Below are 16,874 nucleotides of genomic sequence, written 5' to 3'. Positions count from 1 at the left end.
CAAGATAAACTGACTGGTTTGGAGCTACTCCTTGGTGCTTCCTTAAGGGTAGCTTTCATAACTGGAAGACACTAGTCTCATATAAGTCAAAGGAAAAGACAGTATTCAAGAGTTGGGATAGTAAATAGGGTCAAAAGCTGCTGAGAATCATAGAAGGATGGAGACTGAGATGTGGCCATGGGATTTAGCAATTAAGATACAATCCTTGGTTCAAAGAGCTATTTGCAGGAAACTCTTTCCATTGGTGGAGACTGATTTCTTAGGGCTCATCATGCTTGAGGGCCATGAAGAGCAGAGTTGGTGAGAGTTTGGGAGAAGAGAGATTCTGGTTTTCTCACTTCCATCTTCAAAGAGAAGACACATGATGCCAAATCTAAGAGATCCCCAATAACTTACTTTGGAAAGAACAGTTTGAGCCTAATTAGAAGCCAGAATGCATGTGTTAAGCAGTGAGCTAAATCTAAGCAAGTGAGGAAGGGTTATCAACAACCTTTTCTGTTTTCCTTTTTTGGAGGGGGGAAAGCAAGGTAATTGGGGTTAAGTGACTTGCCCAAGGTCACACAGCTAGTGTCAAGTATCTGAGTATGGATTTGAACTCATGTCCTCCTGATTCCAGGGCCAGTACTCTATTCACTGTGCCACCTAGCTGCCCCGACAACCTTTTCTTTAAGGCCATAAATGGGAGGAAAAATATAGGGTGATAGTTGAGGAGATGGCAAAGCAAGATGAAAGCTTTTCAAAGATGGGAGGGATCACACTTAAAGGATGTGTGTAGGCAGCAGAAAAGGAGCCTGTAGATACATAAAGATGAAGGAAAGGAGGAAGGAATAACTAAAAAGGCAAGATCTCAGAGAAGATGGGATAAAGGCACAAGTTGAGGGGTTGCTACAAAAGGGCCACCTCTGCATCACAGACTGGAACAAAGGAGGACAGAGGGGCATGATGTATGAGATTTTTGAGATGATGGGAACTAATGACAGATGGCCTCTGCTTTCTCAGAAAAGTAGGAGGCAAGGTCTTCTACTGATGATTAAATCAGGGAGTACTTGGTGATGGAAGGCAAAATAGATGACATATCCATTAAAGGCGTTTGGTGTGCTCTAAGTGATGGGGTACTTGGGATCTATGTCTGTAATATCAGTTTGGAAAATCAATTTGTAAAACCAGTCTGTAAAATCACATTCCCCCACCCCAGCCTCAGAGCATTAACTCTGCCCCTTCCCCCTGCTAACACTCTGCCCAGCAACAGCTCATGAACTGTTTATTTCTGCTTGGAACAATAACAAGCTACACCTATGAATCCTTCACTAAACCATCTATAAACATTTTAGCTTAGGCAAATGTTATCTCCCCTTAGTAAAGTGCCCAGCTGCACCTATGAATCCTTCAAGGCACTATCTATAGGTTAACTCCTTAGCCAATTATACACATACTGAGTCTCCATTAGCCTTGGTTCCCAACATGCATCTTGTCAAACATGACACTGATGGGTGGCAGACTAGGCACAGTCAGCCTTTGACCGCTAGCTGACTTAGTGACATTTCAGGCCTAAAACCACACCTCCAGGTAGCCCCCATCCCCCTCACCTTGGGCTATTTCCCAGTGAATTATGGGCAATACGTCTTCGAAGTTGACATTAAAAGTGCATGTTCTTTTAAGCACTGACCACTTCTTAACTCCTCCCTAATCCCACCCTTACTCACCTAGTTAGCATAATTGACACCTGATTTACTGTCCAGACTCCTTAAAACTATTCCTGTGACTTTAAGTTTGCAGGTTCCCTAAGGACTCTCGATTCGCTGTACAATGTAACAATAAACTTGCAGGTTCCCTAAGAACCCCTGCCCGCTGTAAAGCTGTAAAGCGTAACAATAAACTTTTACAATCCTGACTCCAAGTCTGCTTGGGCCTACCGAATTCTTTCCAGACTGAATCGCAGGGATTCTGGTCATTGATATTGATCAGAGTTCTTGTATAACCTATTGCCTTCCCCCCCATCATAAGGGACCTTGATTTTAGCTGCACTTCTTCTCACCTTCACAGAGTCAATCAAATGTGGATCTTTGGTGATGGGAGAATGAAGCGTTCATGAAGCGTTTAAATTTAAAGCATTTGTTAAGACTTTGCTCTTCTTGTACATTTTTATTTTATCATTTTTGCACACATTTTTATCTTCTTATCTATCTGTGCTGTGTTGTTCCCCCCCCCCCCAAGGGTAGTACATAAACTTCTTGAGGTCAGAGACTATTTTATTTTTAGTGGTTTGCATTTCTACAGTCATTTCCAAAGCAATTGTTTCCAGTGGTTTGAAAACAGTTCCTGAAAGATGATGTTTAATAAATACTAGTTGAGTGACCAAAAGAAAACTGTCTAAGGCCTGATTCACACCCAGGTTTCTCTTTGCTCCGGGTTCATATTCTGTCTGGTACTTCATGAAAAAATGACCATGAATGGACAAACGAACCAATGAATGAATAAATGGCTCCAGTTGGGGAATAACACTGGAATCTGATTTGAGTTTCTTTAAGCACAAGAGCCTTGAAATTAGGCGCTTAGGCCTTCCCTAGTTGGAGCTGTCCTGAGAGAAAGACAGGAGAAAAGTCCAACCCTTGGATCTCCCAACCCGTGACTGCCAGGCTTTGAGTTAGGCCTAGAGTTTTCTGGAAAGCTCGAGGGCACCTGGTAACCATAGCAACACAGCCAAACAACCGGTCTAATTCATCTCCTCCCCTCGTCCCCGGATGCTCTCGCCAATTGGTCTCAAGGATAGCCAATCCTCGGGCGGAGAGGCCAGCTTCTCGCGCAGCCATTGGCCGAGGGCGGCGAGGCGGGTTGGGGAACTCCGAGCTCCGCGAGTCTGAGGCTGCGCGGCGGTGGTCGCGCTTCCGGTTCGGCTGCGGAAGGAAGGCGGAGGCGGAGGTGGCCGCAGGGAGCCGTTGGAGCGGCCCCGGGAGTGGTAGTGGGGCCGGGACCCGGATCCGAGCGAGCGGCTGAGCCGAGGTGCCGGCGAGATGGGCGGGGAGCAGGAGGAGGAGCGCTTCGACGGCATGCTACTGGCCATGGCCCAGCAGCACGAGGGCGGCGTGCAGGAGGTAACGGGGCCTCGGTGGGAGAGAGAGGGACCGGCCGCCCCCACGTGTCTGAGCTGCTCGTGGCGGGCAGGGTCCTGTCCCAGCTCCTCCGCCGCCCCCCACCCTTAATCCCATCTCCTCCCGTCCTGGCCCCCAGATCTCCCTTCTCGCACCTCTCTACGTCCTCTGCCCTCCCGCCCTAGCCTGATCTCCGGGGCCCATGACTATCTCCAGATCTCCCTCCTAATCCTGGGCTCCGGAGTTCTCCCCCCCCCTCCCCCCCCCCCCCCCCCCCCCCTCCCCGCCCCCCCCCCCTTCCTGATCTTCCCTTTTCCTCCCCCTCCCCCACCGGTCTGGTCTCCAGACATCCCCCACTCCCCTCCCCCCCCAATCCTGCCTCCTTCCCCTTCACCATCCTGGGCTTTTCCAGGATTCTTCTACTGACCTCCAGTTCTTCCCTCTCATTCCCTATCCCTGATTTTTTCATCTCCCTCCCACCCCCATCCTGATCCCTTCCAGGTCCCTGTCCCCCCCTTCTAACTGTAGATTTCCCCTCTATTGAGCTACTGCTCCCTAGTTCTCCCTGCGGACCCCTTCAGCCACTAACATCTCCTCTCTCGGGATTTCCCTCCATTCTGCTCCTCCAGTCCATCATTATTCCCCATGTTTTCCCTCCTTGTTCCATTCCTTCAGAGTCTGGCCCCCAGGTCTTTTACTTGCCCCTGTCTCCCCTCTTCTCCTTCCCCCTCCCGTCTGCAGCCTCCTTTTCTGGCCATGGCCAGCCTTCTCACAGCCATCATCCAGCAAGCCTTATTCTTCCCATGCCCTTCACTTCCAGCCTTGCATAGACCACTAGGCCAAGGCAGCACTTCGGTTTTTGTGCTCATTTTGGGGTAGGGGAAGGCATGGCTTCCTCCCTAAAGTGGGATAACCCAAAGGGGAACCCACTTTCATAGCCGTGGGGATCAGAATGCACAAGCAGCATTCTAAACCGTAACCAACGAACTACACAGAACTTACATTGGAGGAGAGGGATGGTTGTGGAGGGCCTGAGCAAGTGACTCTCTGGATTCAGGCCTGGAAAAAGGCTTGCTTGAGGAGGCTTGGAGGGTGGGCAAGGATGAGAGGAAGGAGGAGGATCAAATCCTAGGTGGGCCTTCAGCTACTCAGGCCAGGTTGAAAAATTGAACAAATTCATTATCAGACAAGTATTTAAAAGCATTTAGAAGAATCCCAGTTCCTTAGCCTGTATCCTCAGCTCTTTCTCTGTCTTCCAGCTTGTCAACACCTTCTTCAGCTTCCTGCGACGAAAAACAGACTTCTTCATTGGCGGCGAGGAGGGGATGGCGGAGAAGGTGAGGTGTCAGCCTTTGGCTGTTCTCTTGGGGGCTTAGAAATAACCTGTTTGTGGTCTTGCCTCTGTTCCTTCAGCGCACCGGGGCCCTCTTTTTGTTTGGGAAGTTGTCTATTGTACAGACCTTCTCTCCGTTGCCAGAAGTGCTTAGTGAGACATTGAGGGTAGCATAGCCAGCCCTTTTCTGGCCAGAGCCCAAATGGCTAACGACCACACACGGCAAAATGGTAAGAGTGAGGTCTGTGAAGACCTAGAAGGCCTTTTGACTCCCAGTAGTAGTGATGGCAGCAGCGAGGCCAGTGATTTTACATTTCATCCCTTTTGGTTTTTGTAATTTTAGAATGAGCTTTCCTAGCATCATAGACATAGAACTGGAAGGGCCCTTAGAGGTCATCTGTTATAACCCCCTTATTTTACAGATGAGGAAACTGAGACTCAGAGAGGTGAAGGGACTTGCTCAAGGTGGTAAATGGCAGGGCTAGTGATTCACTGGCTCAGATCTGTCTGCAAACCTTGGGGCTCACTGCAGTGCATACCAACCTGCCTTGGAAGTTAGAGCTGGCATTACAACTCAGCCCCTGGGCCGCAAACCCAGGGTTCTTTCCATTAGACCACACTGCCTCCTGTGATTCCTCAGGAAGGGATTAGATACCATCTAGGCCAGCCTCTTCACTTTACAGATGGGAAGCCGAGGCTTGGGGAAAAAATCATGAATTGTCATAAGACCACACAAGTAGTAAGGAGCTAAGAGCCTTTATTGTGGTGTTCTGGGCACTTGGGAAGATCCAGGTTTAGAGAAAACAGAGCAAGGCTTCATAGATATCCATCTGGAGAGGTGAGGGGTGAGCACTGACAGAATGAACTAATTCACCAGGTGCTGTGTGCAATCTGATGAGAAAGCGTACAAGGTGGATCTTCCACAGGGAGGGAAATGGCAAACAGAAGCATGGAGGTGGGAAAGTCTGGGCAGGGGCTGAGGCGTTCCAACAGCTACTATGTGTGCTTCTTGAAGAGGTCTGTTTCTCATCAAGGCATCCCCCTGTACCTGCTGTCCTGCACTGTGTGTAGCATAGAAGTCTAACTGTAAATACTCTGGTTTTAAGTAATTGCCTTCTCATATTTGTCCAGTTAAGTCTGCAAGCATTCATTCATTGCCAGCTATGTGCCAGGCTATGTTGAGCTGGAGTTCCCAGTCTGGGGGTGGGGGGCAGGGCTACATGCAGACAACGATGGATACAGGAAGGTGGAAATGGAAGATGATGCATGGAGAGAAAGGCCACACCTGCAGGAGCAAGTGGGATTTCAGCTTAACCTGGAAGGAAGCCAGGAGACCCAAGAGAAGGGAGAATACTGCTGGCACAGAGGACAGCCAGTGAAAATGCCTTCAGTCAGGGGCTGGAGAGGCCAGGGCCAGTGTGGGGCCTGGTGGAAAGCTGGTGGAGGGCAGGTTAGGAAGGGCTTTGAATGCCAAACGAGGATTTTATATTCAATCTTAGAAGTGAGAGAGCCACTGGAGTTGATGGAAGGGTATGTTGGGGAAGAAGAGAGTGTGTGGGGAGGGAGCAGGGAGGGAGGGAGGAGTGTCAGTCAGACCTAGGCTTTAGGAAAATCACTTTGATGGCTGAGTGGAGGCTGAACTGGAATGGAAGGAGACCAGAGGCAGAGAGAGCCCAAGCAGGCTGTTGTAATAGTCCAGGTTTATAGGGATGATGGCCTGCCCCAAGGTGCTGACAGTATTAGAAAAAGGGATATGTTTGAGAGATCTCATGAAAGAAGAGTCGACAGGTCTTGGCAACAGATTGGATATGGGCGATGGGAGGAGAGAAGGAGGATTCGAAGATGAGCCCTCGGTGGGGAGGCTGGGTAACTGGGAGGAGGGCGGTACTCCTAACAGTAATAGGAAAACCAAAAAGAAGAGAGTTTTGGAGGAAGACACCTAGGGGATGTCCAGTTTGAAATGTCCAGTAGGCAGTTGGAGATGTGAGTTGGAGCTCAACAGAAAGGTCAAAGCAGGTTAAGGAGATTTTAGAATCATTAGCACAGAGATGATGATTAGATCCATGGCATCTGGTTCGATCACTAAGTGAAACGGTATGGAAGAAGAGAAGAGGGTCTGGGACAGAGCGCTAAAGAATGCTCAAGGCTCACAGGCTTGTCCTAGATGAAGATAACACCAAAGGAAACTGAGAAGGGGTAGGTATGTAGGAGAAGAAGCAGGAGAGAGCAGTGTCAAAAAAGCCTAGAGAGATCACCAAGAAGAGGGGGCTCAGCAGTTTCAAAGACTGAAGAGAGGTTGGAAAGGATGAGGATTCAGAAAAGGCCATTGGATTTGACAGGAGATCATTGGGAATGTTGGAGTGGGCAGTTTAGGAAGGATGGGGGGTTGCAGAGAGAAGAGACTGAGCCAGAAGGACATGGGAGACCCCGACTGTGAATGGACTTCTCTAGTTTAGCCACAGAAGGGAGGAGAGAGGCTGACAGCAGGGATGGGCGTTGGGCAGCTTATGGGAGGGTTTTTGGAGAATGGGGGAGCTGTGTTTATGTTTGTAGGCAGGAAAGAAGCAGCTGGTGAGACAGGAAGAGTGAGATTGAATATTAGTGGAAAGTGGTGCTGCTCTGCTGGAGGTGACAGGAATAAATGGGGTCACTTGTGTACGTAGTAGGCTTTGTCTTGGCAAGAAGGGTCACCTAATTGTGTGATAGGGTGGTGAAAGGCATCTATCTGACTGAGGGGAGAGGGCGCTCTCTGCAGATGGCTTCACATTTTCCAGTATGTCATGTGAAGTCAATGTTTGTTAGCTCTTAGCTCCCCAGAAAGCTGTAAATCAACAAAATCACCTTTATCGACTTCTTCATTTCTACAGTTATTTAAAGATTGCTTTGCTGATTCTGCCCCTCCAGTCTTTCAGTCTTAATTCTTGACCCTCAATCCCCTAGGCCAGGTTCTTCACTTATACCTGACCAGGAAAGCCTGAGTCCTGGAGTCATACAAATTCCTTTCCTTCACTCAACCTGAGTTTCTGTGAAATCTGTGAAACGAGAAGGTTGGAGTTGATGGACCCCTAAGATCCCTTCCAGCATGAAATCTGGGATCCTGTCAGAAATGAGCTAAAGGCATCTTGGGATCTGAGGAATGGCTCCAGTGTACGGGGCCTACTGGCTGAGGTGCTGAGATGCAGGGCCGGTCACCCATCGGCATGCCAGGCCCCTCAGTAGATGCCATGGTCACTAGCGACAGAGGTCCCCTTTCCCAAATGGAATTGTCTGTGTCCTCCTTGGCCACGAGCAGCGATGGCAGGTATCCGTGGCTCACTTGGATGTGGCCAAGGCTGTGGGTGTTGTGGGAAGGGGATGAGTTTTCTTTCTAGCTTTCCTTTGTGCTAGGTGACCTTGGGCAAGTCACCTCTGGATTTCCTTCTGTGTGAGCTGAGGGGGTTGGCCTTGGGTAACGCTGGTCCTTTTTTGCATCAGTGGATGTGCTTTGTATGACATTTTTCAATTCTGGTGTCATGAGTTTCCTGCTTTCCATCAGTTAAAATGTAACTTAGATGCAGCACTTAAATATGAAACTTGTTCCTGAAAACAATGGCCAGGAGAGTATTGGTTCAAGACCAAGTCCTTATGTTCTGTGTTGGTAGCCAAGGCGTCGGATTTCGTGCCTCACCATCATTTCCTTCCTCATCTTTCCCTTTGCTGACTGTCCGTCCCTACTGGACACTTAGGGGCTCAGCTGCCCCTCAATCTTTGCTTCTCCCATCTCTCTTCTCCTGGCTTTGCTCACTTGGGTTGGTGGTCATATGGATCTCTACATTCCTTGTGTGGGTCATTGCTTGGTTGTCAATGGAATGTGGCATGTGAACATGTCTTCACCTCCATTCAATGTATTCTGGTGAGCACAGCTCTGTTTCTGGCCTGTTCTTTCAGGCAGTTTCAAAAGTGAATGGATTTATGGGGTGGCTAGGAGGCTCAGTGAATAGAGCACCAGCCCTGGAGTCAGGAGGACCTGAGTTCAAATACAGCCCCATACGCTTGACACACTTATAGCTATGTGACTTTGGGCAAGTCACTTAACCCTAACTGCTTTCCAAAAAGCAAAAAAAAAAGTGAGTGGATTTTCAGCCTTGTTGGAAGCATTTTGTCATTTTGGAACATGCGTTTGTCTCCATTTTGTTCCCTGTATTTAGTGTGATTTCGAGGAATGCATTTGCTGGCCTCCCTAAGTCCTTGATGTTGGCCACATCACCTTCCTTCTCTGGTACCCCATTTCCTTATCTCTAAGAGGGTGATAATATCGGTAGCACCCACCTCCCAGGGTTGTCTGAAGTTTGTGAGCTGATGTAGGAAAAGCATCAGCTGGACTCTGAAACTGCCTAAGGCTTGGTTTCCCCTGGTCATTGCCATGCTTGGCCCTCCCAGGTGGGGCTAGACAAATTTGATCAACAAGCGGCCAAGGGCCCTAAGGGATTCCATGCTGGCACCAGGGGTTTGTTTGGTTTTGGTTTTGAGTTTTTTGGCCAGGCCTTGCTTGAGATAGAGGCCTTGGCCCTGTTCACCTCATGAGCCTGAGAAGTAGCCCTGTTCTTGCCCAGGGATGTTGGCCGGGTTAGCAGATGGGTTGAAAGGACCCATGGCCCTCGTTAAGGGTCATCTTCTTGAGATCAGCCTTTCCTGGGCACCTGTGCTAAGCTGTCATCCCCTCAAACTCCCTGGCCCAGAGTTCTCTGGGAGGCCTCTGACTGGAGCCTAGCTCCTGGGCAGGGCTTCCGATAGCCCCCGAGTCTGCACCATTCCCTGTGGGGATTGTGGCTGTTAGAGAAGATAAATCTGACCACGAAAGTTTGCCTGAGTTCTGGCTCTCCTACTCAGCACTTTGATCCCTTTGGCCAGTGCTGGACCAGGCTGCTCTGATCCTGCCTCCCCCCACCTTGATCAGATATGGAGAATAATAGGGATGAAACTGCCCAGAGTTGTGGTGGAAGTGCTGGGGGAAACCCTAAAGAGCCACCTCAGGGTCAGAAACAAATTGGGAGCTCTGCCCCACTGCTTTACTGTCAACCATCCAAATGGAGCTGAGCCTGCGGGTGCAACCAGAGGATGGAAGAAGGGCAGCAGGACAGAAGGGAAGAGAAGGGGGTCCCATGGAGGCCAGTGAGAGTGACTGAATGCTGGCAAAATTTTAGATTGTGTTCTTAAGGAAGGTGTGTGTAGGGAATGCCTAGAAGAGGGGACCCTGTGATCAGAAAGCAGTCAAATCCAGGCCAGACAAGACTGATCTCCTGACTCTGGCAGATTGGGGGATACTTCATCTTTAACCTGAGCTAGCTTTTCTCAGAGCACCTCTCCTCTAGGAAGGCTGGCCCAGAAGGCATCTTCTAAGAGGAGGCAGGAAGGGGGATTATGATGACTAGAGGGAATTCCCTCCTCCGACTGCCTCAGAACCCTAAGGGGTTCTGCTTGACACTAAGCAGCTTTGAACAGCATTTTAATTTGTTGGATAGAGGCATAGTGGGGTGCTTGGCACATTTACAAATGTCCCATTGTTGGGGAGACAAGCAAACGCCCAAATGGTCTCCAAACAGGCAGTCAGAGTCAGGTGAGACCAGCTAGAATCAGGATAAAGTCTTAGACCAGTCCAGAAAATCAACTTCTGAAGTCCAGAGGGGAGGCATTGTTAGATACCAGGGTCGGGGCAGGAGGGGAGGGTTTACTGGCCTGCCAGCTTTGTGTGAGTCAGTAATATTAGAAAGCAGCCAGAGAAGTGACTGTAGCTTTGGGCTTCATTAGACTCCAGGCCAGGCAGGCCAGGAAGGTAAGAGATTCTCCCTGATTCCTCCCCTGATGTAGCCACATCTTCAGGACACCGATGAGCTAGGTCAGGTGAAGGAGCTAGGGATGGTGAGCCTGGACAAGGTTGCCCCAGGTGTCTGAATGGAAGAAATCCCCAAGCCCCACCCCATTCAGAAGTGGGAGGGATAGTGATCCCCCTCCACCACAGGCCTCAGACAGAGGGCGGATGTGGTTCTTGTTCAGGGACAAGATGACTTTTTAGGTCCTTTCCAACTCTGATAGCCTGTGATAATGGTGGGAGCTGCCCTCCTCCCTAATAGTTGGGTGTCATGGAGCCTATACCTTTTTTCTAACTCACTCCCTTTGTTTTTGCTCAAGGCTCCCTAGTCCCTGCCTGTCTCCATTCTGCTTCACAGACAACATCTTGCTCAGTCAAGAGACAGATCATGGGCCTTGCCATAGTCCCTCTTCCCCATTCTAGACCATTGGATGCCTCCTGGGTTGTTGGCATCCCAGGGGGTGCCTCAGGCCAGGGGCTTGCAAGAGCCACAAGGATGCTTGGAAGCATCCCTTGTTTTCCTTGGCAGCCCTGGGGCCCAGTTGTTCCAGGCAGGGCCCAAAGCCAAACCTTGTGGCCACACCCCCACCACCCATATCTCCCAAGCTGCTGTGTGGGTGTGGGAGAATAGCAGCCCTCTTGCCATCACTCCTCCTTATTTCTGGGCTTCCGCTTTCAAATATGTCAGCAAAAGGGAGACTTGGATCTGTTCCACCTGTCCTCACTGCCAGCACCAGATCTGTGGCATGAGCCTGAATCAGCTTGAGGGCTGCCCAGCCGAGGCCCAGTGGCTATTTGGCCCACCTGCTGGGGAGGTCGAGAGGCTAAGGCATTTGCTGTGAGTTCTGTTCCTTCCCAGTCCTTCCCCCCTTCACTCAGCCCCAGGGCACCTGGGAAGGGGACATGACTCACTGAGACACCCTGAAGCCCACAGCAGGTAGGCTGTGCTTCCCTGTGGCCATTGGTATGAGCAGATGGCTTGAGTTCAAGGTCTGGGTAATTTGTGCCTTAGGACCCAGATTCCTGGGAGGCGGTCTCTGCATGCTGACCCAGTAGCCCAGGCAGTGATGACTTTCTTTTGGTTCCTTTTCCTCCCTGGGTTATAAGGGGTGGTAGTAGTAGCCTCCCTCTCTCCCCTGGCACTGTTTTGCCATCCTCATCCTCTGTTTCATTGGTGCCCTTTGTCCCATGGTGGGGCTGCATCATCTGGTGGTGGAAGGGGATGGAAGATGGCAGATTTGATTGGCCCAAGCACTGAATTCTTGGCAAGGACTTTCCAGATCTTAAATTTGTAGTTAATCTCCTGGCCTCTCCCACATGGAGCCCTCACCCTCCCTTCAGCTCAGGCTGCAGGTGCTTGAGAGCTGATTTGTTCGAGGCAGTTGGTGGCACATCAGGCGGCATGCTGGGCTGGGAGTTGGAGAACTGAATTCTAATCCACCCTTAGACATTTCCTAGCTGTGCAGCAGATCTCAGCTGTAAAATGGGGCTCATAATGGAACCTGTCTCTCCAAGATGTGAGGATCAAATGAGATATTTGTGAATGCTTGGCAGGAACCTTGGACTGTATGAATGCTGTCACCACCATCATTATTCTTATCATTTGTTGGCCTTGGTGAAGGCTATGACTTCAGGGTGGTAGATCCATAGAAGAGGCTTGGGCCAGGTTACAACTTGTGGGGCAGGAGGACCCTCGGTGATTGTCTGATCACCCTGTCCCAGGTACATAGCCTCTTCTCCCTCCCCCAGCTTACTCTAATAGAGCTGGTCCACTGTTCACTGACCATGTGGATCGATTCCTTGAGAGATTGCTGCCACCCCTTCTTGTGGGCATCTCTAGGAGAAAGCCCAGGAGAACAGTGCAGGCAGGGAGGTAGGGTCTGACCTGTAGCAAATGGGGGAGAGGATGTGACCCTGCCCTGCCTGGGCCACAGGGACCATCTCACAGCTGTGGACTCACAGAATACCACAGCTGGTGTTAAAACTGAGGCTGCACAGGGCAGTGGAAAGATCAATGGCTTTGGATCCCAGCTGATCATGGGCAAGTTTGAGCCCTCAGTTTCCTCATCTGTAAAATGACCTCAAAGTCATCTTAGGTTTGGGGGGAGTCTGCGTTTAAAAGGCTGGTACAAAGGGGTGTGGGATATACAGATGTCTCATGGGGTGTCCAGAAAAATCAGTGCTTTGTATGAGAGGTACTTGTTTGTTTAATTTAATTGGAAGGTCCTTTGAAGTAGGTCTATGAAGCTGGATAGGACCTTACTTAGCACTGAGTCTGACAGAGCTGAATCTTAGAACTCCATCTTTCTCAGTGCCCTCATTTTACAGAAAAGTTGAGACCCGGAAAGGGGGTATGTTTATTAACTAAGGTTATGTAGCCACTTAGTGACCGAGCTGGGCCTGGACCCCATATCTGTTGCTGCCAAGCTCCTGTCGGCACACCCACAGCTGTTACTTCCACCTTGGCCATCCTTCCCCCTCTCTCTGTCTCATTGTAACAAGCAGTGATTTGAAGAGAGATGAATCTTTTAGCTTTGCCATTTCCAGGGTGGCAGAAGAAAGGGCAGCCCCCTTTGCTATCCAGGGAATGGAATCCCAAGCAGGAGTCCTTTACCTTGGAAGCAGAGGAGGAGTTCTTTCTGCTCCTTCCTTTCAGCTGGAGAGGGAAGGTTTTCAAGAAAACCCATGGGGTTTGCTGACATGGGGGTTAGGAGCTGGCAGTGCCATAGGCTTGGGCTTCAGGAGGTTGGCCCTGACCTTTGGGGCATTTGCCAAGATTTCCCTGGGATCACCTTTGTATCCCCCACCCCAAGCCTTCTCACTAACATCCCCAACTTGGAATCTCCATCCTCAGAAGCCATTATAAATGGGAACCCCGAAGGAGAACCATGTCATGGGACTCGGAGAACTGAGGGGCTGGCTCCCAATCAGAAGCTCTGCCATTTGTATCTGCTTGGGGACAGCCTGCTCTTCCAGCCAAAGAAGGGAACAGTTCCCTTGTGGCCGTTATTAGACAGTGCACAGGGTTTCTTCTGTGGCATAATAGGGTTATTGAAACTTGCCCACATCAAGAGGGAGAGTAGGAAGAAAAGGTGGTGGGAAGAGCTTGAGCAGCTTTCTCAAAACCCAATTTCATCATAAATTCTGGGACAAATCACTTCATTTGTAAAATAAAGGGGTTGGACTTGGATAAGCTCTGACATCCTGTGCTCTAAGGGCCTTCCAAGCTCTGACATCCTGTGTTTTAAGGGCCCTCCCAGCTCTGACCATCCTGGGTTCTAAGGGCCCTCCCGGCTCTGACCATCCTGTGCTCTAAGGGCCCTCCCAGCTCTGACATTCTGTGTTCTCAGGCTATAAGTTTTAGACTCTGTCCTGTACAAGATGGACGAGGGCTGGGATGAGCAGGGAAGACTTTCTGGAGTTTGAACTGGGTCTTGTAGGGTGGACTGGCTTGGACTGGCTCTTCCTGGGGCAGGGATGCAGGAGGATGCAGAGGAAGGAGGAGAGCTCAAGTGTCTCCCATCTCAGCTGTTTTCAGGCATCACCTCTATCTTTTCTCCTCCAGCTCATCAGTGAGACATTCCGCCACCACAACCAGTTGGCCCAGAAGGGGCGTCGAGAAAAGCAGGCAAGGCAGGAAGCTGAGCGGCGAGAAAAGGCTGAGCGTGCAGCTCGACTGGCCCGTGAGACCCACCAGGAGGCCTCTGGGCCCCAGATCAAGGAGCTGACGGACGAGGAGGCCGAGAGGCTCCAGCTGGAGATCGACCGGGTGAGGCCCGGACCTGGGGCATGGCGTGCATGGGCAGTTGGGCCAGGGCACCTGGCATGGCGTGCATGGGCAGTTGGGCCAGGGCACCCGGCACACTATGCTTGTTTTTTCCCCATAGAGGAAGGACGAGGAAAACAATGAGAAGGGGGATGGACCAGCTCAGTCCTTGAACAACTCCTCCAACTCAGCGATGAAACAGGTGAAGAATGGCAGGTGTCTTCACCTCCCCCTCTCCCAGGGCTTTATGTTTGGCTTATTTCTCTTACACTGCTCCCTTTCCTAACTTTCCTTACATCCTAGAAAGAGCCAGACCTTGGCCATTCTAGATTTCTAGATCCCCTTGCCTGGAACAGATTAGGCAAGTCATGTTCTCTGTTGAGGCCTTAATTTTCTCACCTGCAAAATGGGGATAATTCCTACCCCACCTGTTTCCCAGGTCTGTCATGATCAAATGAATATAGTTGATTTAAAGGCACTTTTAAAACTATAAACATGTGGGATGGAGAGCTGGGTTCAGCTCCTCCCTCTGGACCCCTGCTGGGTGTGACCGTGGGCACACCTCAGGGTTCTAGGCAAATTGACCTGAAGTGGTAGAAAATGTCCACCCCCAGAAGTTTCTGTATCATGAACCAGTGGAAGGTATCCTATCACAATGGGCCTTCTCTGCATGAAGGTGGGCTGACTTTCCAGCATCCCAGGGCAGGCTTCCTGCAGTCAGGCTGGCCCGGCTGCAGTCTTCATCAAGGGTAGGGTACACATCAGACAGAATGACCAGTGCCTGATGGAAGGGGCGGGTGTAGCACTGGCCATCTTTGAGCTTCACCTTCTGGACATGCCCAGCTCTGGATTTGTCTGGCCTGGGAGGTCCAGAGCATGGTGTTCCTCATTCCTCTCCAGCTGGGGACAGGAGATCACATAGACCAGGCTGGCTCTTTTCCTGAGGGCTTCCCACAGGGGTGGAAGGGGGAGGTGAGCAGGGGAGCCAGGAGCCTGACCTCTGGTTCTGAGCAGGAGGCTGATGAGGAGGAGGAAGAGGAGGAGGAGGAAGATGAAAAGGATAAAGGGAAACTGAAACCTAACGCAGGCAATGGAGCCGATCTCCCCCACTACCGGTGGACACAGACCCTGTCTGAGTTGGATGTGAGTGGTCAGGGAGTCGGGCGTGTGGAGGAGGGCCCCCTGCAGCCCAAGAGGCCTCACCTGCTGTAACGTCTCCTCCCCAGCTGGCTGTGCCCTTCCCCGTGAGCTTCCGGCTGAAGGGTAAGGACGTGGTCGTGGACATTCAGCGGCGGCATCTGCAGGTGGGGCTGAAGGGGCAGCCCCCAATCATCACTGGTGAGCTCTACAATGAGGTCAAGGTGGAGGAAAGCTCCTGGCTCATTGAGGATGGCAAGGTGGTGACGGTGCACCTGGAAAAGGTGGGGCCCTAGCAACTGGCTGTCACCCATTGAGGGTTAGAGATGCCCTAGGGAAGCTGAGGAATCAGGGACAGTGGTTTGGGGTGGGGAATAGAGGCTGAGGAAGCAGGGGGAGGTTGGGGTGGTCCAGAGGGTGAGGATTGGAGAGGAATCTCAAAATTCCTCAGGGCTAGTCTTGCTGTCTGGTGGGAGAATCCAGCGAGATTGAACCCCGAGAGTTACTTCCTGTGTACAACCCATCCTTCTTCCTTCTGCCCCAGATCAACAAGATGGAGTGGTGGAGCCGCTTGGTGTCCAGTGACCCTGAAATCAACACTAAGAAGATCAACCCAGAGAATTCTAAGGTGAGCTAGGCAGCTGGGTGCCCAGGCAGGGCTGGCATTGGGCCCAGGGTGGCTCAGAGTGGGGGGTACTGATAATTCTTCCTGCCTCCTGTGCCAGCTGTCCGACCTCGACAGTGAGACCCGAAGTATGGTGGAGAAGATGATGTATGACCAGCGGCAGAAATCCATGGGCCTGCCGACCTCGGAGGAACAGAAGAAGCAGGAGATTCTGAAAAAGTGAGTGTTGTTGGGGCCCTGGTGGGTACCTGGGAAGGGTTGTACTGGCCCAGGGCCATGGTGGCTGCTGCCCGCCATCTTTATGCCTTTATAGCACCCACACCCCCATAGGGCCATCTCCAGGGCAAGAGTGGTGTAACAAGCAGGCATCACCCCAGCCTTGGGAATGGTGCTGGTGTTGGCACCTTCCAGCTGCTTTGGGGATGTTCCTGGTCATCAGGAGGAAGACCTCATCCTTTGCCCTTGTCTCCTGGCTTTTAACTCTCTCTTTCTTCCCTAGGTTTATGAAACAGCATCCGGAAATGGACTTTTCCAAAGCCAAATTCAACTAGAGCTTCGGCACCCCCAGCCTTCTTTCCTTTGGGATTCTAGGCCCCTTCTCCCCCTTGCCTGACCTCTTTGGACACCTCCCTTGGAGGAAAGATTGTAATGCAGGAATAGTCACAGGCCCCCTGGCCCCAGGGTGGGCCTTCAGCCCCAGAGGCAGCTCCCAGGATTTCCTGGAGCCTCCAAGGTGGGAGGAGAAAAAAGCTTGTAATCCCCACTATGCCTGTTACAGAAGTAAAGGAATGTTTGACCCTTGTCTTGCCTTTTCATTAACATCTCCCAGGGTGCTCCCTGACAAAAGATGGGATTCCCCCCCCCCCCTGCTGTCCTGTGCTGTGAGGGTAAGTGCCTGAATGGTCTCTAGCCAGAACTAGGCTCCTGCCTCCTAGGCCCTGGGTAAAGTCCAGCTCCGAGGCCCCTTGTTTGTTCCCCTGCAAGGAGCCAAGGTCTTTTGCTGTGCTTGAGGTATCTGGGGCCAATGCCCTGGCAGCCAGTGGGGAGGACACAGCCACCTGCCTAGAGTGATTTGT

At 51.1% G+C, this 16,874-nt stretch overlaps 1 protein-coding gene across 1 annotated transcript; it reads left to right on the top strand.

Moving 5' to 3' along the window:
* Positions 1 to 2,849: 2,849 nt before the first annotated feature.
* On the top strand, positions 2,850 to 16,599 carry NUDC (nuclear distribution C, dynein complex regulator). Its single transcript, XM_069079224.1, has 9 exons — positions 2,850 to 3,092; positions 4,349 to 4,426; positions 13,836 to 14,039; positions 14,158 to 14,238; positions 15,051 to 15,179; positions 15,263 to 15,457; positions 15,718 to 15,801; positions 15,899 to 16,017; positions 16,298 to 16,599. Exons 1-9 carry the CDS (start codon positions 3,012 to 3,014, stop codon positions 16,347 to 16,349), a joined length of 1,023 nt encoding a protein of 340 aa, XP_068935325.1. The 5' UTR covers positions 2,850 to 3,011; the 3' UTR covers positions 16,350 to 16,599.
* Positions 16,600 to 16,874: the final 275 nt, after the last annotated feature.

The sequence above is a fragment of the Petaurus breviceps genome, unplaced genomic scaffold (genome assembly GCF_028583685.1).
Source record: "Petaurus breviceps papuanus isolate PSGF00001 unplaced genomic scaffold, PetGlider_PUasm1.0 91041, whole genome shotgun sequence".
NCBI classification, from domain to species: Eukaryota; Metazoa; Chordata; class Mammalia; order Diprotodontia; family Petauridae; genus Petaurus; species Petaurus breviceps.
The sequence above is the reverse complement of the archived record's forward strand: the minus strand, read 5'-3'. Positions and strand labels throughout refer to the sequence as shown.